Below are 24526 nucleotides of genomic sequence, written 5' to 3' on the forward strand. Positions count from 1 at the left end.
ACTTAAAAAAGGCTGGCACAGCACATTGGGGTTTGTGTATATTCATGTACACTTTACCACAGTTAAGCAAATTGCACTCCTCAGCTGTGACGCCCTGCCAGCCGAGGGCCCTGTCCTCCTCTCCCTTCACCCCCACTGGAGCCCCCCTCACCAGCTGCTCGTCTAGGCCTCCTCACCCCTCCTCCGAGTGAACTCCCATCTCGGGGCCTTTGCGCTGGCTGTTCCCTCTGCCAGGAAGGTTCTATCTGCACATCTCCCCAGGGCAGTCCCTTCTCACCAATTCCCGTCTTGGCTCAGATGTCACCTCCAGCAGGCCCTCCTTGACCACCCCTGCCCCCCAGGCACCCCTCCCCAGCACATTATCTGGTTTTTACTTCATTACCCATAGTGCTGCCTATGTCCTCATGTCCTCACATGCTCGTATGTGTCAGGCTCCCCACTAGGTGGTGAGCTCCATGAGGATAGGGCTCTCTGCCCTCACAGTGTCTGGCACATAGTAGGTACACAGTAAATATTTGCTGAAGGACCAGTCAGAAACTGGTTCTTCAGCCAGATAAGGACAGGGACTGCCCCCAACTCTCTGCATTCCCACACTCAGTGCCCCCGAGTTCTATTGGCTGCTGTGCCCCAGCAGTGAGTCTTGCAGGTGCCCCCCAGCTGTGTAAGGGCCACGCCGCTGCGCAGGCCCCACCCCTGGGAGACAGAGCAGACCCAGAGCCTTGGGGGCCGGTGGTTGTAAACAGTTTTATTGATGGGGAGGGGGCTGGGGAGGCAAATTCCAGAGAGGGTCCAGGCCTCAGCTGGCCACTCAGCTGGCATGCAGGGTCAGCTGGAGGTCAAAGGGGAGGTCACAGGGGACAGGTGGTGTGGGACCCTCTGACCACTCTGGGGCCATATTTACAGGGGGGCCCACCTGCCTTTGCTGTTCCCTAGACCGTACACAGCTGCTGCCAGTATGACCTATGGGCAGGCCCTCCTGGACCCCCTTGCCTGAAACCCTTTCACTGTCTCCCCTCAAATTCCTATCCGGCACCTTGGAGGACCCCCAGCCTTCTGGAAGCCCCTGCGTTGGCTCAGCCAATGCCCAGGCCACTGAGGCCGCTGCACTCACACACAGACACGCACCCAGCATGAGTGCCCATCCCCACGCACACGCCGATAGCAGCCCTCACAGCCATCCACACGCACACCTCCTTCCCCTTCCCGGCCCCTCACACACAAACACGGCATGCACACACACACACACACACTCACACACGCCAGGAGCCTGGGTCAAGGAGGGACCTGGAGGGGGGGCACTTGGGTCTGCAGCTGTGGCCCCCTCCTCATCCCACCACCTCCAAGCCCCTGGCCGCCACCCCGAGAACAGAGTTGTGCAATTGGGTAGAAAACTGCAAAAATAAAACGCAAATTGGAAACAAACCCAAACCCACGCACAGATGATCAACCTCAAATCCATAGCACATCCTCCCGCGCCCGCCCCCCAAACCGCCTAGTGTCCCATGGCCCCGGGTCAGGGTGGGGGGGCCAAGCCTTGTGCTTCCATGTGGCGGAGGCCCCCCGTGCCCCCTGTGCGCTGGGGTGGGGGTCTTGAGCACCCACTCGGAGCTGGGCCTGGTCTCTTGCTCCTGTTCCCGTGGCTGGCACAGCCGAGGCGTCGGGGGGCCCTGGCCTAGGGCACAGGGGGCGCAGTCCTGTCTGTCCCACCGTAGGAGAGGAGGTGGGCCAAGTCCGTGCTGGGCCGGGTGTGGCGGCCACGGTGACGGTCACCTGGCCGGCCCTCGCCGCTGTTGAATGTGTGCGTGCGACGCAGGGCGGCGGCTGCTGGGGCCTGGGGGCCTGGCCTCCGCAGGCTGCCCGTGGGCGGGGGGCTCCAGGGCCGAGGGAGACTGTCGGAGGCTGCTGTGTTTGGGTCCAAGGGGCCTGTGGGTGCTGACACCACGCGCCGGCGGTCTGGGCTGGCATGGGGTGTGAGCGGGAAGTCGCCGTGGGAGGCCCGGCCGGGCATAGGGGGCTGCTCGGGGGCCCGGGCAGGGGCCAGCAGCAGCAGGGAGGAGGAGGCAGAGGCTGGGAGCAGGGGGTGGCTGTGCTCCCAGGCACGGGGGCCCAGGGTGTGGGGGTGTGGGGTGGGCAGGCGCTTCTGGGGCAGTGGCGTCTGCTCGGGTGTGGGCAGCAGCCCGGAGTCCAGGTCATGGGGGCCCTGCAGCAGTGTGGTCTTGACCCACCCGTTCTGCATTAAGGGGGCCAGCAGGGCCTCTGGGGGTCCCCCAGCTCCACTGCCACCCCCACCCCGGCCCCCAGGACCTCCTGCCCTGCGCTCGCCCAGCCGGCTCACGCTCAGCACAGCCTCGCTGCCCCCATGGGCCAGGATGGCTTCCTTGTCCTTGCGGCGGGCCAGCTCGCGCCGCTCTCGGAGACCCACGTACCAGCCCACACTGAAGCCCGACACCACGGCACCCACCACAAAGGCCGCCACCGAGGATGTCACCAGTAGGCTCACTGACACCAGCCCGGCACGCTCCTCCGAGAGGCTGGCCCGCAGGAGTCCTGGCCGAGAGAGCTGTGTGAGGGGGCGGCTGGGGGACGGTTCTGTCCACACCTCTGGCCACCTCAGATGGGCTTGTCTGCCCATCTGTCTGTCCTCTCAAAGTCTGTCTGCCTTGTGACATCTCTGTCCCTTCCAAAGCCTGTCTGTCTCCCAGAGGCTCTGTTTCTCTGGAGTCTGTCTGTCCTCTCCAGGTCTGCTCATCTGACTGTCCTGCTGTGTCTCTGTCACTTCAAAGCCCGCCTGTCCATTTGTTTCTTGGCATCTGTCTCCAGCATCTATTGGGTCTCATTATCTGTCTCTCCCTTCAGTTTGTCCATTTATCTGTCTCTTGGCCTCTCTCTGTCTCTCACCTACCTTCCTACCTGGAAGTGGGCCCCCCTGCCCTTGCAAAGCCAGCCCCCCACCCATCTGGACTTGGGCAGCCAAGGGCATGAGAGTCCCGGGGAGGGCCCCCAGTTCTCCTCCCTTTCCCCGACTTACCTGTGCAGTCCCCTAGGCCTGAGGTGCTGGCCCCGGACACATCCTGCTCAAAGGTGGCCCTAAGCGGGGCAGGACAGGCACAGTGAGCAGACCCTCCTCTCCCAGAGCCGGGGGAAGGGGTGGGGAGCCCCCCCCACTGTTCTCTCCTCCTGTACCTGGTGCCAGGGCTGAGGAAGATACAGGAGCCGTCCGGGGCCCAGCCGCAGTAGGGGTCCTGACTGCCGATGCAGTTCCTAGAGCAAACAAGGGCCCCCCGCAGGCCGGTCAGCCACAGCCTCTCACACAGTGCCTCCTCCTGCTTATCGGCTCGGGAGCTTTGGGCATCCTGGCCACAAATTTCTGCAGTGGGTGCTGTTGCATCTCCGTTTTACAGATAAGGAAACAGAGGCCCAGGGAAGTTCACTTTTGCCAGAGCAGCAGAGCTGGCTGGGCACCGGGCAGGGCCTGGGCTCAGGCACCACTGCTGTCAGGGCCCTGGCTGCAGGCGGGCTGCTCAGCACGGGGGGGCTCACACGGGGGGGCTCACACGGGGTTCAAGGGGCGCCAGAACTCTGCGTCTGGTCTTTCCACCCCTGTTAGAGCCCCCTCCCTGGTCCCCAGTTTCTGCTCCTGCTGCTCCTAAAAATGTCACGCAGGTTCCACCCTTCCTGTGCCCACCGCCCTCAGGGTAAGAGCCCAAGTCCTCCCCGTGGCCCACACAGCCCTGCATGACCTGCCCCGTCCTGCCCCTGCCCTCACCTCCTTCTCCACTGACTCCTCTCCAGTCACATGGAGAGGCGTCTCCTGTTCCCCTAAAACCCCAGACACGGTCCTGCCCCAGGGCCTTTGCAGATGCTCCGCCTTCTGCCTTGCTCATCTTCTGAGTCAGAATGCTGTTGGGCCCTTAACTTGAGCTCAGCTCTTCCCCTCTTGCTGTGCTCCTCTCCCCTCGGTCCCTCATGCACCCCCACCGTGGGCCCGGGGGCACTCACTTCATGCACCCTGAGTACTGCTGGCAGCGGGCCACGGGCACACGGACCACACAGCGTGGGAAGGCCGCCAGCAGGCCTCCCGAGGCCGCATCCAACTCCAGGCTCAGCAGCCGCTGCCCCATCTCGCTGCCGCCTGATCGTCCACACCTGGAGGTGAGCAGAGTAGTAAGACTCAAGGGTTGTGTCCCATCTCCCTGCCCACTGGCCCGACCCCTGGCCTCTGCCAGGCCCCACCTGTCTGGCCGGTAGGTCTCAAACTCTTCAAGGAAGATGCTGGGTCCAGAGGTGCCCAAGGCACTGGCATTGGGCCAGATGAGGAACTTGAGGACAGTGCCCACCTCGGAGCCCAGGAAGACGACGGTCTGGTTGCCCCAGGGGCCAGCGCCCACATCCACGGCCACTCGAGTCAGCTGGTGCCTGTGGCCAGGGCAGGAGGGGTCAGTCTGGCCCCAGCCCCATGGGGCAGACAGAGAGACAACCCCCACAACGGACAATGTGGGCACAGGTGTGGTTACACGGGTCCACACTGCCCTCCTCCAAAACAGACCTAAACTGGGCTTGCACTTGGGCCTGCCTCTCTCACCCCGAATCTCTCGATCCTTCTGTCCCTCTCTGTCCCCCGCCCTCTGCGTCTCTCTCTGTGCATCTCCCGTCCGTCCCAGAGCTGCATGCATACCGTCTCCACCACTGCTCCCCCTCCTCCCCTCGTGTCCTCAGTCAGCCCTGTCCTCCCGCCACCACCCGCCACCCTCTCCTGGGCCTTCATCTTCACCCTCTGGCCCCACGGGACCCCAGTCATGCCTGGGGACTGACCGTGTCAGAGTTCGCACTATCCAGGGTGCGTGGCCCAGGGAGGGCACCGCCTCATCCATTAAGGGGTGGGTCTTGACGAAATTGAGGATCTCATCGGGGAAGGCGCTGGAGGCATTGTACTGCATGCCGGGAGCGGCACAGCACCCAGGCCTGCGGGGAGGAGAGGGTGGTCAGGGCAGTTTGGGGGTCCCCATACAGGGGCTCTGATTCTCCAGGGGACCTACTGCCTACCCCCAGGGCCTCAGTTTCCCTCATCTGTGTAATGGGGATGGTGGAACTTGGCAACAGCTAAACAACTGCCTGGGAATCCCTGGGTGGGGTGCTGTCCCCACAGCACCCCACCCAGGAACCTGTCTCAGGACCGAGGGGACTCTCACCGGGGCCGTGGCACCTGATCCTCTGGCACAGGCGTCCAGATGGACTCGGGGGACTTTTGCTCGCGGAAGCGGCCTTCAAACACGGCAGCCACCTGTGTCATGTCAAAGGCGCAGACAGCAGAGCCTGGGATGCTGGGGAGGTCGGACGAAAGGGAGCAGTGAGGGTCCTGTGTGGAGGGTCCTTGTCCTCCGGAGCTGTCAGATGTGTGGTCCCCTGGGCCAGAGACGCCACCCACCTGCCCTATCCAGTCACTCTGCCTCCTGAACAGTGCTCAGACAGGGTCGTGTACCCTCCACAACCACAGCATCCTGGCCNTGTCAAAGGCGCAGACAGCAGAGCCTGGGATGCTGGGGAGGTCGGACGAAAGGGAGCAGTGAGGGTCCTGTGTGGAGGGTCCTTGTCCTCCGGAGCTGTCAGATGTGTGGTCCCCTGGGCCAGAGATGCCACCCACCTGCCCTATCCAGTCACTCTGCCTCCTGAACAGTGCTCAGACAGGGTCGTGTACCCTCCACAACCACAGCATCCTGGCCTTCACCGCCGCTGGCCTGAACGTTCGGTCTCCCAGATACCACTCTTGCCCCTCACAACCCATCCCCTCTTCAGCTCCTCACTCTCCTACGGCTCCCTCGTGCTCCCAAGGCAAAACCCAGGCCCTTCCCGGCACCACCACCTCCCTGCCCTCACACGGCCCACCTTCCCCTTTGCCCCCTCCATTCTGGCCATATGGGCTCCTCCCTATTGTTTAAACACACCGAGTTCATTGCAGCCTTGCGCACACTGTTCCTACAACTTGGCACAATCTCCACTTTTCCTCCCTCTCATACCCACGAAAGCCTAGTTCCAATGTCCCCTCCTCCAGGTGGCTCTCTCTGAACCCCTCCTTTCAAGGCAGTGGATGCTGATGTCCCCCCTCTGCCAGGTTGGGACCCACAGGCCTTGGAGGATCTGTGTGGCCTTGTTCTGTCATGGTCGGGGCCTCTCCACTCATGTCCGCCCAGGGCCCTCCGTCTGCCCCCTGGACACCCACTGACCTGTTGCTGGGGGTGGAGAAGATGGCGAGGACCAGGGGCCGGCCCCCCAGGCTGACCACGCCCGTGACGGCCTGCAGCACATTGAAGTAGAAGTGGGAGTCCCCGGGCACGGAGCAGTTGAGCCTCGCCTTCAGGAAGGACGTCCACTGTTTCTCCAGCACACGCGGGGAGCCCCCCACGTCGTTCTTGCACACCCGGGCCACACGCGACACCACCACCTGGCACGGCAGTGGGCAGGCAGGCCTGAGCCCTGTGTCCCAAAGGTCACACGCCCACCACTCGGGCTGGGAGGAAGGAGCCTGGCCCCGGCTCACCGTGGGGTCCCGGCCAGCCACTGTGCCTTCCTGGGCACCGATTCCCCAGTGGAAATGTGGGGGTGACGGTGAGGGTCATGGCAATGCGAGAACTGTGGTCAGAGTCACACTCACGATGGTTCACTGTGAACCTGGCACGGATTCCCATCATCTCTTACTTTCCTCCCAAAGCTCTACCAAGGAGGGCCTACTGACCTCCCCGCTGTACAGACGGGAAAGCGAGGCACACAGAAAGGGAAGGGACTGGCCAAGGCCGCCTGGGCACCGTCTGTCTGGCTGCTGGAATGGACGGGCAGGTAGAGGGAGGAGGAGTGAGAGGACAGGCGGACTAGTGGATGGATGTGTGGGTACGTGAGAGCTTTGAGGGAGATGGAGATGATGAAAAAGATAGTCAGTGGACAGATGTGTGCATGAATGGATGCCTCTCAGCTCCACGCCCCACTGCCTGGGCCTCTCTGGGAGGGGAGACTAGGGTTTTACCTTCTCCAGGTAGTTAAACTCCATTGCAATCTCCCGGAAGAAGAAGTAGATGTGGCTGCCCCACTCCACCGCGTGCACAAAGTAGGGCTCTGTAGGAGAGGGGGCGTCAGAACCCAGCCCCTGGCGTGACAAAGGGTGCTTCCGGGGCTGAGAACACATCAGCCCAGGTGGCTGCTTTTACGGTGAAGGGGGGATATCAGTTGATTACCCAGGCAAGAGAAAACACTCAAACTTTGGGGGTTTTGAGGGGAGGGGTGTCAGAATCTTAAAATCACTGTGTCCACCCTCCACAAACAGCAACATCTACTGCTCTGGTCACCTCCCCGCCTCCCGTGTTAAAGAGCTGAGCTCCGACTGTGTACCCGTCTTGTAGCTCCATTTGGGGCTTTGGAGCCACCCATTCCCAGCAATTTCTACTTTAGATCCAACGTCACTCTTTCCTCTGGCTTTGTCTTTAAAGAGGCCAGTAGGTCCCAAAGATGAGATGGGAGTCCCCTCCCTGACTCCTCTGGGACTCTTATTATGGTGGGGTGGTGGTGGGGATTCAATGACTATCCATCCAACCTTTAAACCACTTGGAGTCGTGTTTCACTGTGCGAAGAGTGGGCCGGTCCCCGAGGCTGCGGTAGATGACGGCATCAATGGCTAGGAAGTCGGTAACGGTGGCTGTGAAGAGCATTCCCTCTGCATAAGGGTAATGGGGGAAGCAGGTGAGGGACCGAGAGGCCAGAGGCAGTGCGGGTCAAAACTTCGTCTTCCAAGGCTCTCAGTCTACCTCCCTGAGACAAAGAGAGCCCTGCCTCTAGGCTGAGCCCAGGCTGAGCCCCTGATCTCACTGAACCCTGAGCCCAGACTGAGATTCTGCCTGTTCCACAGCTGAAGAGACAGTCTCCCGGCTGCTTCCAAATGACCCAACTCTGAGAGTGGAAGAGGCAGTGCCTCGCTTGGGGCTAGGGCCCCGTCAGATGGGCAGAGTTGGGCTGTGGGGGTGCACTCACCAGAGAAGAGGGCGACGTTGGCGTGTTTGGGGTCGTATGGGCAGCGGGCCATGCCACTGATGTTGTCCCCAAGAGGCCGTAGTGTGTCTATCTGCAGGGGGACAGGGCCTGAGTGACAGCTCCTGGCCAAGCCTGGCAGCCCCCCTTGCCCCCACACCTCCACTCCAAGGGGAATTCTGCCTCCACCTTGGATGCCATGTGACGGACCAGTTACCTAACATCCCTGGGGCTCAGTTTGTTGATCTGTAAATGGGTCTAACAGTCGATTCTGGTTAATCCTATAACTGGGTCATAGGCAAAGTCACTAGGGCTTCCCTGACCCCATACAGGCCCCCTTTGGAAGCCTCCTGAGCTCTGGGGGAGGAGGCTGGCAGAGCATATCCACTAAGGCTTCCTGTGAGAGGATATGTGGGTCGGGAAAAGGCGCGGCCAATGGAGGGCAGGTTGGACCTGGGGCAACCAGGGCTTCGAAGGGCGGAGACTCACGCTGTAGTTGGCACACACGGGGTTGAAGGCATTGGAACCGCACACGAAGAGGGTGGATTCGTCCCGAAGTAGCAGCACCTTTACAAAGTTTCGGCATTCACCCTGGAGTGGGGAGGGAAGAGATACAGAAGTGGGCGTGGTCCCATGGGGGGCGTGGTCATGGCTGTGGGACCTAACAGGAGGTGGCTAGAGCAGAGAGGGAGCCAGGACTGAGGTGAGGACTTACAGGGATGGGCAGGGGTGTGGTTGTGTCTAAGTCTCACGGGGATGGCATGGACACAGCTAAAAGAGGGCCGGATGGGGGCCTGGCCATGACTAAGGGAGGGGCCAGGACCAGGGTATTCCCCATCAGCTGCCATTGAAGGGGTGGAGCTATGGCAAGACCTAGGGACGTGGTCGTGACTGAGGACCATTTGGGGGTCCTGGCTAGGTTCTGGGCATGGCAATAAGACCACCAGAGTCCAGGTCTGGGATGAAGGGAGAGGCAGATATTGCCTTGGGTAGGCCGGCTACATTGAGGAGTGGCTTGGGGCGTGGTCGTAGCTGATTGGGGGTGTGACCGGGGCCCACTCACCTCCTGCTTGCCCTTCATCCGACACACATTGATGTCACTGGGGTTGGAGTGCCAGGTCAGCTTCTGGGGACACAGGGAGCTGATGATGGGTACCCAGCAGTTCTTGGAACCCCCGCTGGGTAGGCCCGAACTCTCGGTGCAATGTCAAGCCCCTCTGGTGCGAGCCCTGAGCGCTGCCCCTCCCCTCTCTCCTGGGCCCCCTGCTCACCTTCTGATACCGAAGCTCCGTGGAGGTGGGGGGCTCCAGCTCCACTCGGTACAAACTGTCCCTGAGGGAGGGGGGCAGTGAGTGAGGCCGAAGGGCCTCTACCCCCACCACGTCCCGCTCTCCTGGTGGCAGACGTGGTGTCCAACATGTGACATGCAGGGCATGACAACGCCTCTGCCACGAGCAACCCCAACACCGAACACGCCCTCACATTCACGGGTGTGGCCTGCCGCGTCTCCCCATGCCCTGAAAGACTCCCAAGCTCTCGCACATGCACGTGCGGAACGAGCCCCCGCAGGCTCACACACTGAGGCCTGGGGCCACCCCCAACACTGCCCGAGTCTTACATGGGGTGCCCCACTCAGCACCTCTCGTTTGCTCTGGGCTCCCCCCTCCCCCCGTGTCACGGAAACCTGCTCTGGCTAAGGCCACTGACCAGCGAACACTAAGTACAGCAGTATCGTCTCTGTCTTCTCCAGTGTCTGACCGCCACAGGTACGTGCTGGCCCAGGTATGTGCCGCCCCACCCCCGCGGGTACTAAATTCTCACCAGGACCTCCATTCCCCAAACTCACCAGGCTTCCTTCCTACTTCTCGGACTCTCTCTGGCCTCTTCCCTTCCCCACCCACACCCCTCCTGGATGGCCTTGTCCACTCTAATACTGACTACACACCTTCATGACAATGCCTGCGGTCCTGTTACCGGCTTGGGCCTTCTCTGAGCTCCAGATTCGGGGTCCAGCCACCCCTTACCGTCACCACGCAGAGGGCTCACGGGCATTTCACATGCAGTGTGGCCATTCTGAGCCTGACTGTCCACTCAAACTTGCTACCTCCCTCCCCCTGTCTTCCACCTCTGAACTTCCTCTACAGCTCTGTCCTTCTGAGGGTGCACCCGGTAACTTGGAAGTCACCCTCAACTCCTTTCTTCTCCTCCCTCCCACATCCAACACATCAGCCAATACTGTTTCCTCTGCCTTTAGTGTCTATTGGGAATTCACCTACTTCTCACCCCCTCCACGGCCACCACCCTATTCCAGCCCCACCACCGCCCACCTGGACCAGCTCAGTCCCTTCCCAACTTGCTCTCCCCAACCTATGCAAAGAGTCTGTTCTCCCCAAAGAAGCCACAAGAGGGCGAATATGAGCATCTGAATCAGGTTTCCTCCCTTTACCTACAGCTCTCTAGGGCTCCCACCTCCCTCCAGGTGAAAACCTGTCTTCCCCTCAAGCCAGGGGGCTCTGAACCAACCTGCTTCTGTCCCCTCCCTGTTCTCACCTCCCACCTCCCGCCCTCACTCATTCTGCTCCACCCACACAGGCTTCTTGCCTCTAACAGGCCAGGCCTGACCCTAGCCTTGGCACTGGCTGTGCCTGCTGCCTGGATGTCTCCCTCTCCACCAGATTTTCTCATGGCTGACTCCTCATTATTCAGGTTTCGAATCTGGAGGCACCCGCTGAATTCTGACCAAACAGTTGTCCCCATCCGCTAACGCACCATAGTAAGCACCCGGCTCCAACCACACCCAGAGTTTTCAGCACCCTTAAAATCGCCACTCCTGGCACACACATTCACATTCCAGCCAAATAACGAGCCCATCGTGAAAACTCCCCCAAAGGCTCCGCCTGCTCCCTGCAGCCAGCACACCCTGCCAGACAGACCCCATACCTGTCCCCGATGAACAGTGTCCTGTTGACCCGCAGGACCCGCTGGATGTGGAGGTCGTCGACGCCCTCTGTGGTGGTTAGGCGCCCTGGCCCGCTGCCCACGAACACGGGGTAGTGGTTCAGGTCTGGGGAGGGGAAAGGGGGGTGCGATTCAGGGCTGTGGTGAGCCGGCCTAGTGGGCCTGGTGAGCTCCTGGGGCAGTGGGGGCAGCAGGCTGTCGGGGAGCAAGACCCTCCCTTGGGATGCCCCTGCCCTGGGATCCTCACTCACAGTCCCTGGGGGCCACACTGAGTGGCGGCGGCTCCTCGGGGAAGAGCCCGTGGGCACCCCCCAGTAGCAGCAGCAGAAGCAATAGGGCCGGGTGGGGAGGGGGCACTCGCGGGGTCCGCATGGCGAGGTCGGGGTGACGGGGGTGACACCTGCAGATGAGAGGTGGGGCAGTGAGCGGCGTGGCCTGCATCCGCCACCAGATGGCGCTCACAAGCCGCAGCGCCCGGGACCGTCCATTCCCAAAAAAATTCCGTTGCGATAATAATTTAAACTAACAACAATCATGGCATTAACAGCAACAATACCAGCACTTGTTTAATTACCAGGGCAACTTTCTGACCACATATAGTGAAAGCTGAGGAAACAGTTTCTAACAAAAATTAATAAGAATATTTAAATAATTCAAATATTAAATAATTTTACTACTAATAATAGATACAACATTTCAAAAGATATTAACAAGTTAATCACAAAACATAGAGTTAAAACATAACTACCTTAAAGTGGAAGGCTCAAGAAAATTCAAAGGCTCTTGGTATTTTATACACCACAACCTGGGAATTGCAGTACTTTAGAATCAGAGGGTATTCGGCTGGTGAGGGGCCTCACAGACCCTGGCAAGTCTGATTCCTCTGGAGTCCAGCCTTTCTGTCCCCTGCTCCTGTACCCCTGTGACAGGTGTCTCACTACCTCTCCAGGGGCCTCTCGCTCCTGCTCCAGGGAATTTAAAGAACCTTCAAGGTGTGTGGAGTGGAGACAGCCCCCGCTACTGAGTGATGATCTGTTGGTGGAAATGTTTGTAGAACTCACCCTCTGGAACCTAGCCCTCCATATCCCTTCCAGAAAGGGGTGCAGCTCAGAGGTCCTGAATAAGAAACCCACATCCTCGTCCTTCTGAGACGTCCCGGCAAGCTCCATGCCTCAAGTCTCCCATCGCAGCAGCAAGGACACCCCCAGCCCCACCCTGGCTTCGTAGGAAATTCTGAGCCCCTGGGGGTGGAGGTGGTGACGAACTTTGGCCCTGGAGTGACTGCCTCCTGGTCTTCGGGGCCAAAACAGGAAGGCCTTGCATGAAGCACCAGGACTTCCTCTCCATGACCCTGAACTTCCAGGATTTGTGACTCAGAGGATGCCTGGATCCCACGTGTGCACGGACTTGGCGTTCCTTCCTTAAGAGTTTCCTTCCCCACCTCCTCCCTGGACCCACGCCTCCCTCCCCACGATCCAAGGTCCAGACCCCAGCCCACACTGCCTGGCACTCAGCCCCCACAACCACTGCCCCAACTGACTGCCTGACCCTGCTCCCTATGACACCCGCCCAGGTAACCCTTACCTCTGGGGTGCTCTGTCTGCACTGTGCCATTTTTAAAAGACAGTCTTTACATTGTGCTGACATATGTATAACATAAAATTTACCATCTTAACTATTTTTAAGTGTACTGTTCAGTGGCATTACGTACATTCACGTGGTTGTGCAGCCACCGCCACGATCCTCTTCAGAACTTTTTCACCTTCCCAAACTGACCCTCTGTCCCCATTGAACACTAACTCCTGTGCCCTCCTCCAGCCCCCTGATGCCCACCACCTGCTTCCTGTCTCTGTGGATCTGACTCCTCCAGGGACCTCACACAGGGACTCGCACAGCGTTTGTCCTTCTGTGTCTGGCTGCTCTCACTGAGCACAATGTCCTCAGGGTTCATTCATGTAGCAGCGGGCTCAGAACTTCCGTGTTAAGGTTAAATAATATTCCGGTGTGTGGATGGGCCATGCTGTGGTACTCAGAAGTAAAACTGCTGGATCATAATGTAATTCTATGTTGGTTTTTTAAGATTTTCTTTTTATTTGTTTTTAGAGAGAGGGGAAAGGAGGGAGAAAGAGAGGGAGTGAAACATCAACTCTAGTAACACTCACAATCAGGCACCTGGCCCAGGACCAGGCACATGCCCTGACAGAGAATCGAACCGGTAACCTTTCAGTTTGCGATACACGCCCAACCCACCAAGCCACACCAGTCAGCCAGTTGGGGCTGGTTCTTTTGTGTTTTTAGGAATTGCCACATGGTTTTCCACAGTTGCTGCTGCACTTCACATTCCCGGGAGTGGTGCCGGTGTTCCCATTTCCCCGCACCCTTGCCATCGCTTCTTAGCGTCTGTTTTGTTTTGTTTTTTGATAGTTGCCATCCTGTTGAGCGTGAAGTGATGCTGTGTCTTTTCATGTTAGTTATTCTGACAATATTACACACTGAACCCCATATGCACCTCTTGTTGGGGAGTCTGGGCCACCGCAGGGCCAACCCACCTGGGGTGACCAGAGGCCTCAGCACCTCCCCCAGCTCCCCTACGACCATCTGCTTCTCTCCATGAAACTTGAGGCGCCCCTGCTAGCAGCCGCCCGGCGCCTGCCTGCCTGGAAGCCACCCCACCACCTGCCCCAGCACCTGGCCACCGGGAGCTGCCACCAGGCAGGGCAGTGTGCAGCCAGCCTGTGCACCCCATGGCGTGCAGGGCACCCATGTGCCCACATGTCTGTGTGCCTGTGGAGGGGGCAAGCTTCCCGCCTGCAGCCCTGGGACATGCCCATAGGGGAGCGGACACTCAAAAATTGATAAAGTGGTAGCTCCCACCTAGAAGGGCTCACGCTGTGGCTGGGCCTCTCAGCTTGAGCCCTTAACCGTCAGTCCAAGTTGCGGCAGGTGATCCCATTGTACGGATGAGGACGCTGAGGCAGAGGGGGAAGGTCCTTCAGGCTGCCTTACTTCATCCCCTCCCACTGTCACGTGGCCCCTGGACCGACTTCCCAGGTCTTCCACTGCCTGTGTTACTCTTAAGTTTATCACAGGTTTGCATTCCCTTCTGGACTGTTCCTTCCACCTTGTGGCCAGGCTGTCTGGGTTACTTGTGGAACCCAGGGCTTCAGTATAAATTTTAGTATCAGCTGGTAAGTCCGAAAATGAACAACAGATAAAACACGAACCCTGTCGGGGTTTTCACTGGCAGGTGCTGAACTGACACACCAAGTTGAACTGCTGACTTACTGCTGATGCCCCCTGACCCAGCCAGTGCTCCCTGGATCCTGCCTGCTTCTGCTGGGAGCTCGGGCCGCACCGGGAGTCACTCTCCAACTGCCCCAGCACCCTGCTCCTCGCAGCCTCATTCTCTCACACTCACATCCATTGCCAGAAAGTCCTGTGGGCTCTATCTTCAGATTCATCCAGAATTCTCTCTCCTTCCCAGTCTTCTCCCTGGTCTGTCCCCATCATCTCCCACGTGGACCAGTCCAGAACCCCCTCCACCCTGGTCCCGGAGCTCCTGCCCTTGCTCCCCCCAGCCTGTTTTCCCTACAGCAGCCACCAGAGGGCCCATGTGGGCACCTACGTCAGGGCCATGTCACCAGTCTGCCCACAGCCCTCCTAGACTCCCATCTCCCTTGGGGTAAAGGCCCAAGTCCTCCCAGTGGCCCACAAGGCCCTTCATGACCTGTCTTCATCTGCCCTCCCTGCCCTCATGCCCTCCCTCTCTCCTCCTTGCTCACTCGTTCCAGCCACACGGGCCTCCCTGCCGTTCCTCCATTAGTACTGCCCCAGGACTTTTGCACAGGCTGGTCTCCCATACCAGAAAGCCTCTTCTTTCAGATACCCACAAGATTCCCTCTTTATTTCAGATCTGTGATGAAATGCCACCTCCTCAGAGAGTCCCCCACCCCCATCACCCTGGACTCCAGTAGCCTCTCCTTCCCCATGTCTTCCTGACCTGGCATCACACTCTCAAAGGGTCCTTTAGACCTTTTGCTTCTCCGAGTGTGGTCCTCAGGCCAGCAGCCTCAGCCTCAGCCTCACTCGAGAGCTACGGGAATGCAGAGTCCGTGCCTCATCCCAGAGCCCCAGGCCCAGAGCCTGCATTCTAGCAACGCCAGCGCCTATTTGTGCAGTAACTCAGAGAATCGGCTTCTGCACTGATTCCCCAATGAAATAAGTGTCCATGTAACAACTCATCAGGGCCCGTCTGCCCCCCGGAATGTGAGCCCTGTGAAAGCAGCCTGGGGGTGCCTGGGCCAGTGCCATGTCCCCTTAGTGTCTGGCCCGCTACTGGTGTTCAGTGATGGCTTGCTACATGTGGATGACATAAGTGCCAGCACCAGGAGTCGACCCCAGATCAGACCTCTTGCCTGGTTCGACTTTACTTATCGCCTCCACGACATGCACGGGTGTCCGCAGGCAGGCGGGTTTCTACCACACGGGCCCATGGGCCCGATGTCCACTGTACATGATGGCGTCCGTATGTTCTCACATATCCATGGCTGCAACCACAGGACACCCATGTGCCCCAGCAGGGGTGGGCAGCCCACACGTGTGTGTGCCCATGCCTGTGTGTCTGAGTGTACACACAGACACACCCAGGAAGCTTCTGCCTACACCCCTCATTGATAACTTTCTGGCTGTCAGTTTCCAAAGACCCCAGTTAACTGTAGACCATGCTGTCTACCCACCTTCCTGCATTGCCCAGCCCAGCCCAGCCCAATCTCTCTGGCAGGTGAGTCCCAGCCACATGTGGCCAGTGACCGCTGTTTAAGACAGCCCCGCTCTGGATGAAGGGCCGGGTGTCCCCCACTAGAGCACTGTAATGGGAACCACTGAAGGAAGAGCAAGAAAGTCCCGGCAGCCGGAGGGGGCACTCCTGGGATTCTCCCCCTTTGCTGGACAAGGGTTTTTCCCCTTCTGTAAAATAAGGCACTAGAATGGGGCCTGGTCCACATGTTCCCTGTATGTGAAATGACCTTGCCGGGTGACCTTGGGCCAGCAGCTAGCACTCTTGGGGCTTCTATCATGACAGGAACTCAGTGACTCCAGGCCAGGCACAGAGGCCATTTCTCCATCTGCTATGGCGAAGATGGGGGTGAGATGCCCATCTTCAGTTCCATAGAAGGAGCTCTTGTCAGCCCAGCCACCCTAGGATTCCAGCTCCGGGGCCCGGTGTCCCCGAGGAGATCAAGTAACCTGGCCTGGCAGCCAGGCCCCTGCACCATCCAGGTCTAGTTACCGGCTCTGCTTACAGCTGCCTCCTCCAGCTGCCTCTGTCACCCCCCGTCACAACCCAGCCGGGCTCTGGAGCTGTCTAGGAACTTGGCTGACCAGCCAGAAGGTATCCCTGGGGCCCTGAGCATGGGGACCTGTGGAGAGACCCCCTTGCACCCCAACGTCCTCTCGATGCCAGACAACTCCTCTCCCCCAAGCCTGGAGGCAGCCAGTGCATCCCTCTCCATCCTCCACCCTCCTCCCTGTTTCCCGGTCATGATAACTATCACCATGTAGTTATCACGAGGGGTAAATGAGGTGTGCATAGTAGGTGCTCAATAAACCACACCGACTGCTGTGCAGCCTTGGGTTACATCCTCTCCCTCTCTGGATGTGCTTTCTCCTCAGTGAATCAGGGCTGAAATTGTCAGCTCCACAATGGCAGAGGGTCTGGCATGTAGTAGGTGCTTAGCAAACACTGGCTAAATGAATATCCAAGGGACAGTCCCTGGGATATGTTTGTTGCAAGGGTATGTTTAGTCTAGACTGCCTGAGCCGAGCCCTGACACAGCCGGAGACTGAGCTGCGACCAGGACTGTGCATCAAGAGCTTGGCACTCAACGAATCACTCAGCTAATGCTGACCGTCTCTGAAGACAATGGGCCACATCCATCCCACAGCAGTTCAGCAGAGCAGGGACCCAAGCTAAGATCTGTGGAGCCCCCACTGTACCTGCACCAGCGTGCGCCACGCCGGGCCAAGCCCTTCGCACGTATGAACTCCTTCCCTGCCCACACCGACCAGATGAGGCCGAGAGCAGCACCATTACCACTGCTTTACAGATGGAAAAACCAAGACTCAGGTTAAGTCACTTGGCTAAAGTCACACAGCACAGAAGGACACAATCAGCATTTGAACCCCAGTACGTGGTTATATGGCCTCCTGCTGACATTTATGGAGTGGCCACAATATGCCATCTGGCCATGAGGCCACATAGTCTGAATGGACCCTTTGCGGAGAAACAAGTGGACACCCAGAAAGAGGCTGTCCTGTCCCAGGCCACTAGGGGAACCAGAGAGGAGACAGGCGACAGAGGCAAGGCCTCGAATGGGGAACAAGGCAGGTCCCTGGGGCTTCCGGCCCAGATGGGGAGGGGGTGCTCCCGAGTAATTAATTTTAATCACTGTTTGGAAATTGGGCCACCAGGAGGCAAATAGGAAGCAGCAACTTGTAATTAGGAATGGGAAATATGGGGCTGCTTTCTCCATGATGCCCAGCCCATTCCAAGGAAATTAAAGTATCGTTTACACCCAGCAAGTCCTTAGGGGGCCTGGAAACAGGGGAATCCAGGCTGGGGCCGGAGGGCTGGCCACCCACAGAGTCCTGGGCAGGCCTGGGGGCAGATGGGCCATCTGCTCTCAGCCCCAGTTGGGAAAGTAGAGTCAGGTCCTGGGGCCCAGTTTTGGGAGACAGGGGGAAGTAAGGTTTGGCCTTCGGGGCTCCACTTCAGGGAGGACAAAGAGATTCCATCCCTGCCCTTGGTGTCCTCCAGAGCAGATGGGGACCCCAGCCCCTCACTGGGGTTTCTCAGCCTCTTTTACCCCAGGCTGAGTCCCACCTAGAACTGCCCCACTCACTGCCCCTCTCACAGACCCTGCCTGGGAGGACACAGGGGTCCCCAAATGGGGTGGGGCCAGAAAGGCAGGTTTGCAGGAAAACACACCACTGAGAGATGTGGCGCTGGAGGCAGGCAGGGCTGTGCCAAGTGCTGCTGGGAACGGAAGGCCTGGCCAATGAACTTGAAGAAGACAAAGGCGGGAAGCAGGTCCCGAGGGAAGGCTCTGGGGTCAGAGTAGACCACAATCCTAGTGAGTCACGGCGCAAGAACGGCCGAATCAGAGGCAGAATGGCTCGGGTTCTGGGGGGCAGTCATGAGAAATTGATGGAGAAACACAGTGAGGGCCCCGGGTTTTACTGGGTCACCTCGAGGGATTTGCCTCCCAGTCTGTGCCTCATTTTTCTCCCCAGAGCCTGGGGATTAGACCTTTAAAGGGAAATAACACTTATGGAGCGTCTATTGTGTTTCAAGCCCTGACTTATGGGGCTTTACAGAAAGTGCTGGTGGGATAGGTGAGGGGGTTCTTCCCACCACTTTACAGGTGAGGAAATCGAGGCCTGGGGTGGGTGAGTGATGTGCCCAACGTGGCACAGCTGGGACATGGCCAAGCTGGAGTTTAAACCCAGGTCATCTGTTCCAGACCCCACACTCTTACGACCATAGCACCACCCACTGCCGGAGAAAGGGGCTCTCGGTCCCTCCCCACATTCACACAACAGCAAGCCCCAAATCTCCCGCACCCACCCACTCTTTTCCCCTCTACTGCCTCAGCCTGGCCAGCCCCCATCATTACCCACTGGGACCAGGGCGGTCCCCCACCCCCACCCACAGTGCTGGCCCTTGCTGCCCACAGGCCACCCTTCTTGCAGAAGCCAGAGTCACCTCTGGTTACCTGGGTCAGGTCCTACCCTTCCCTGCCCACAGCCCTCAGGGCTCCTAGCTCTCTCAGGGTGAAAGCTCCCCATCTCCGCCTTGCCCTCCCCTCCTCCCTCTCTCCCCCTCCCTCACTCTGCTCTAGCCATGTGGGCCTCCTCCTTGCCCCTCCAACATCCAAGGCACAGTCCTGCCCCAGGGCCTTTGAACAGCCTGTGTCCTCTTCTGGGATGCTTTTCCTCCAGACCTTTGAATGATTGGCTCCTTATAATTTTCCAGGTTTCAGTTCAAATGCTACCTCCTCAGAGACACCCTTGCTGTTCCATCACTCTGCCCCTCTCAGCTACATCACCCCGCCCCCACCCCGCTGTGTTATGGTCTTCAGGGCACTCACTGTACTGGATTCGCTTTCTCTCTCCTGTTCCTGTCCTCATCCGTATCCCCACCAGGCTGTGAGCATGACGAGGGCAGGGCCCAGTCAGCCGCGGTCATGGCTGGGTCCTGAGCCCCTGGCCCATAGTAGGTGCTCATTAAATGTTTGTCAGCTTATCAAAGGAGAGCAGAGACCCACAGCCCACACTGGGATCAGGGCGACCGGCCATAGTTCCTACTTTTCGAAGTAGCTCCTTTTTTCTGGAGTTAGGAAAACAACAGGACTGTGCCTGGCATTTTGCCTGCATCCTCTTGTTTAAATGTTGAAGCCTAAGAGAGACAAAATAACACCTATGTTTCACTGACAGGGAAACTGAGGCTCAGAGAAGGGGGGTGAGTGAGTGGACTGGAAGATAGACTGGAAGTTGGCTAAAAGTCTGAGCCGACTGCTGCAGCGGTTTCTGCCGGCAGTCATTCTGAGTGGCTATTCCAACTGTCTGGGGGCTCTTACTCCACAGAAGGAAGAAGGTTCTTCTGAAACTATCGGAAAACACGGGGTCTCCCCCTGGTGAACTCCTACACATTCATCATGGTCCTACTTACTGTGTCTCTCCAAAGTGCATCTTCTCTGATCCCCAGGGCAGAGCCTGCTTTCTCTAGTTCCTTTTGCACACTCTGTCCAGGTCCTGACCCCATGTAGCCGCAGGCCAATGCTTGCCTTTGTTTTCCTTCCCCCTTGAGAGCCAAACAGAGCTAAAGCCGCCCTCTCTGGGATCCCAGTGTCATCCAGCATGGGATGCAGTACATGGGGGCCACCAGGGGCATTTACCGAGTGACTGATCTCCCCAGCTGCCTTGGACAAGAGCTCCCCTGAGAATCCACAAATCTTACTGGGCTCCTGCATTTGGGAAGTTCTCTCCTAGATCTGCCCTTGGAATGCTGGCTCAGCCTGGGCCAAGGTGCATCCTGGGAAATGTAGTCCTCACTAGATGGCTTCCCTCCCAGGAGGCCCTGGGGTGGCCCACCTTGAGACCCTGGAGTCCTAAGACAGTGAAGGGTCATTGAGGGTGGCTGGTAGGGGTCCCATATCTCTTCCCAAAGGAATAGAAGAGGGTCCCAGCCTCCCAAGTCATCTCCTTAGGGTTCCAATGCTTGCCACTTTGTCTGGACATCCCCGAAGGACAGGTGACAAATGGTCACGAAAATAAAGGATAGTTTTGCGGCTCAGGTCCAGACATCTTAGGTCACATATGGAACCCTGGCTCTGGCAAGCCAGGCTCGCATCCCATTCATGATGGTGGGTGTACCTAGGGTGGAGGTCTGTCCTTTGAGCTCCCTGACCCTGCAGCCAGATCCTAGATACTTCAGCAGGACCTGGGGCAGGTGGCTGGAGCCTGAGTCCGGGGCTGCTGTGAGCCTCAGTTTCTCTATTTCTGCCAAATGAGGCCCCACCCACAGTCACCCCTAATCACCAAGAAGTCTTAGAAGAATCAGCCTGAGAATCTGCAGCTCTTTAAATGACTTAGGGTCTCATAGTCATGGCATCTCAAACATCCCAACTCAGAAAACCCATAGTACCTGGAAATTAAAAAAAAAAATCTGGAGGGTCACCGGGGCCTGACCAACACAAGAGTTCTTTTTCCAAGATTCTGGAAAGATGGCTGCCCGCCCCTCTTGCCTATCTCCCGGGACAGGTGGCTCACCGCCCCTCCAAACTGCTGGTGTGGTTTCCAGGAGCCTGTCTCCTGGTAGCTACTCTTCCTCACTGTTGCTCAAGGTCTGAAATGTTGCCCATTCACTGTCCTGCTCTGAAACCTCCCATGGCTCCCTGCTCCCCTTGGGATAAAGCCCGCTCCTTAGTTGGGCATTTACAGTCCCTGTCACCTCTCGGGCCTCATTGTTCATTGTCTCCCACCCTCGAAGCAGCCCAGCCACTCAGGACTCCCACAGCTCCGCACGCAGTGGCTATCCTTGCTTCTCCTTCCCCCTGGAGTCCCTGCCCCTCTTCTCCCAGCAACATCCTTTTCATCCTTGAAGTCCAGGGCAAGCACCCCCTCCTCCAGGCAGCCTTTCCTGCTTCCACCTGTCATGACCCTGCTGAGTCCTCTCTGGGCCCCCATCATCACCTGGCAAAGGGCCAGGCACACAGAACAGGGCCACACCCCAGGTTCAGCTAGGGACACCCTCCATCCCAGGAGATGGGCAGCAACCGGCATGTCCTTCAGCCCCTGGGGACCCAGCTCCCCTGTCCCTCTGGCTGACGTCAGGGTCACCTTTCCAAGGACAGTTTGATTCCTATCTTCCAGGTCCAGTCCCAGGTAACCCCAGCAACTCCTTGTCACAAGCCCTGGGCGGCCGCTGCAGATGCCAAACCCTCCTACAGCACAGATCTCCAGTACCTTCTCTACGCGGAGGAAAGAGACAGAAACTGAAGCCCAGAGGAGGAGCGGCACCTCCTAGGTGACTCAGTACCTCTGGGGGCTTAGAGACACCTTCTCACCTCAAAGCAGGGAAGGCGAGGGGAGTCTGAGGGCCCTGGGGTGCTCAGTTTGGCAGAAGGCAGGTGAGAAGTGGAGGGAGAGAGGAGGTTACAAATCCCAGGCGTTACAATGTGACCTCACTCTGCCTCATCTCCCCCCATTCAGCTCCTAAGTGTAAAGAGCGCCTCCTGGGGCATCAAAGCCCAGAGAAGGCTAGGTACCTGTCTAAGGTCGTACTGCTCAGTCCCCAGCCTTTCCCCATAAGTTGATTTTTTTTTTTGAGAGGAGTTGGGGCATTGGAAGCTCCAGGTCTAACTTCTGCACAACTCAGGGTAGACAGAGGAGGGGGTTCCAGGGTAACCTTTTTGAAAGCGCTTGGGTTTCATGGGGGGGCACCCTTCCCCGGACCCCAACTAGCAGCCCCAGGAGCACAGAGGCTTGGCTTCCCTCTTTACCCATTCTGTCACCTCCCTGGGCCTCAGTTTCCCAATCTGCTCTTGGGAATGAACCGGTACAGGGTGGCCACTTGATAGTTTAATGATGTTTCTGGCAGGCTGCAACCTACCCAACATCCAAGAGGTCTCCAGTGGAGCCCTCCCACTGACCCCCAGACACAGTCCTGTAGATCTTGGTTGGGACCTCCTCTCCTGTGAGTCCTGACCCTACCGTGACCCCATCCATCTCCCCACATCCTGTATTTTCTCAAAACGGTTTCAGCAATTGCCCAGATTCATCCGAAATTTTTACCCTTGAAAGAAACTGTGCCTACTAGAATATAGGAAAAGGGATGGGGGTGGGGAACTCCTGGGGGAAGGGATATCCTGGGTCACTGAGCTTTGATTCCAGACCCCTTGAGAACCAGAGGGAACCCAGAGACATATGAAGAAATGCAATTTTGCAAATGGGGCGGGGGTCCCTTCTGCAGTCCCAGCCAATGGTTCCCTCCTTCTTCCTCCTCAAATCCAAATCCAGACCCTCCAAAGCCCACATCCAGTTCCCTTCGGGTCTGAGAGTCTAAGGTGCCAACACCAGGGAGAGGATGCCAGAGACCCCAGCCAGAGATGGCCTGCCAGGGGCTGAGGTGCGGGAAGTACCCCAGTCCCAGGGCTCCCAAAAACACTTCCAGCTCCAGTGTCTGCACATCCCAGGCAGGGCCAGGGGTTCTCTACGGCACCCCTCTCTGGGAGGTGCCCCTAACTGGAGGGCACCCAGAGGCAGAGAGCAGGACAGAGGGACACAGAACACCTGCTCTGGGCACCAATCAGTGCCTGCAGAAGGGGGCCACACTCAGTGCTCCCCACCCTGCCTGGCACCCTCTGAGAGAGATGCTTTCTTTGTCCCTTTGTCAGCTCTTGGGGGTCCTCGAACCCCTCCGGTGTGCCCACTGCAGCGAGTGGTATCCAGACTGGCTCTCTTCCCCCACTGCGGCCCCTCCCTTGTGGCCAGGGCCCTGGACTCCATCTGGGCCAGGCAGGAGGCTGGAGAGGGCTCAGGGGCGTCCAAGGTGCGGTGGCTGACCATGGAGTGGGGTGGAGAGGCCTCAGGGCACTGGGACTACCACCCCAGTCCTAGGTGGCCCTTGACTTAGCCTTCATGGCCCCGCCCCCCGGACCAGCCCCCATCCCTGGCCAGCAGACCCCCTGCCTGCCCTGAACCCCCAACCTGGGCCCAAATCCAGCTCTTCGGCGGCGCAGCCCTGAGCCCCCATTATTGTCTCTTACCGTCCCCCACCCGGACAAAATCTCCACCCGCTGCGGTGCCGACAGAACCCCCATTATACGTCCACATACAGGCCCCCAGTCAACATCCAGCTCCCCCCAGCTGCGGTGCCATTGGACACCCCCATTACGGAGCCTCATTCAAGCGCCCCAGGCCCCAATCCAGCCTCTTCAAGGCGTTGCTACTGGACCCCATTATAACCCTCCATACAGCGACCCCCACCTAAAATCTAGCCCCCTCCCCAGTTTCGTTGCTGAAAGATCCTCCCGTTATGGTGCTCTGCAAACACCCTCCCGGCTCCAAATCCGTTCCCCTTCCAGTGGTGGGGTCTTCAGCGCCCCCCGCCCCACTAATTATAGCGCCTGACCCAGCCGCCTCAGCCAACAATTCAGACCTCTAGCTGAGTGCCGACAGACACCCCCAGGCAGCGTCTCCCTAGCCCCCTCTCGCAGACGCCCCGGGGCGCTTACCTCCGAGCCGTGGCCGCCGCGAGTGCGCGGGAGGGAGCGCGAGGGCGGGAGGGCGCAGGCGGGGTGGGGGGGCACGGGGGGGGGTGCGCGCACCTGTCCTGGCCGGGCCGGCTCAGCCGGGCATCCCGGGTGGGGAGGGGAGGTGGGGGGCGCGCGCTCCCCCGCCCCCGGGCCGCGGCGCTGCGCTGGGGGAGGGGGCTCAGCCCCGGTTCCCCGCGCGCTGGCGTCGACTCCTGGGGGGGCGCTGTGCGACGGCCGGACCGGGGGCGCGCCGCGGCCCCATTTTCTCCACCCGCCGCGGCGGCCGCTGCGACTCGCGGCTAGCCACCTCCGCCCCCCCCCGTCACCCCGCCCCCCCCTCGGCCAACTCCCCCCACCAACCCGGCCGGAGCCGCGCAAAAAGCGGCCCGGAGTAACGGCTGTGCGGAACGGAGGGCGGAGCCGGGTGGGCGGCCCGCTGCACTGGGGGCGGGGGAGAGGGTGGGAGAAGACCCAAGAGAAGACTCCCTGCTTTTGTCCAGGTGGGGCGCCTCGTTGAGCAGCCCCACAACCCCCGACTTCCTGCTCCAGTCCATCCTGGCCAGATTCACATCCCCGGGATCCATCATCTCCAATCACACCCGTGGATGATGGGGCGGTGTTTGGAACCCCTGTGGTCTACACGGGCCCCTTCATATGAGGTCATTTGTTCAATCCACAAGCATTAAATTTAACTAACGCGCAGCATACATGTGAGGAAACTGAGGCGTCTTGTCCAAAGTCAC

At 59.0% G+C, this 24526-nt stretch overlaps 1 protein-coding gene across 3 annotated transcripts; it reads right to left on the reverse strand.

The window, feature by feature from the left end:
• Positions 1 to 725: 725 nt before the first annotated feature.
• SEMA6B (semaphorin 6B) lies at positions 726 to 24091 on the reverse strand. 3 transcript variants are annotated; one of them, XM_037042608.1, is made up of 17 exons: positions 23856 to 24091; positions 11220 to 11368; positions 10951 to 11074; positions 9282 to 9342; positions 9074 to 9136; positions 8500 to 8601; positions 8014 to 8104; positions 7580 to 7699; positions 7016 to 7104; positions 6222 to 6439; positions 5190 to 5321; positions 4813 to 4962; positions 4234 to 4416; positions 4000 to 4146; positions 3184 to 3261; positions 3029 to 3087; positions 726 to 2547 (listed from the first exon to the last, which is right to left on the reverse strand). In XM_037042608.1, exons 2-17 carry the CDS (start codon positions 11338 to 11340, stop codon positions 1673 to 1675), a joined length of 2613 nt encoding a protein of 870 aa, XP_036898503.1. In that variant the 5' UTR covers positions 11341 to 11368; positions 23856 to 24091; the 3' UTR covers positions 726 to 1672. The 3 variants fall into 3 exon arrangements, with proteins under 3 accessions (XP_036898503.1, XP_036898502.1, XP_036898501.1); XM_037042607.1 differs by lacking the exon at positions 23856 to 24091 and adding an exon at positions 23763 to 23825; XM_037042606.1 differs by lacking the exon at positions 23856 to 24091 and adding an exon at positions 12030 to 12195.
• Positions 24092 to 24526: the final 435 nt, after the last annotated feature.

The sequence above is a fragment of the Sturnira hondurensis genome, unplaced genomic scaffold (genome assembly GCF_014824575.4).
Source record: "Sturnira hondurensis isolate 20B ecotype Veracruz unplaced genomic scaffold, ASM1482457v3 Scaffold0003693, whole genome shotgun sequence".
Classification (NCBI taxonomy): domain Eukaryota; kingdom Metazoa; phylum Chordata; class Mammalia; order Chiroptera; family Phyllostomidae; genus Sturnira; species Sturnira hondurensis.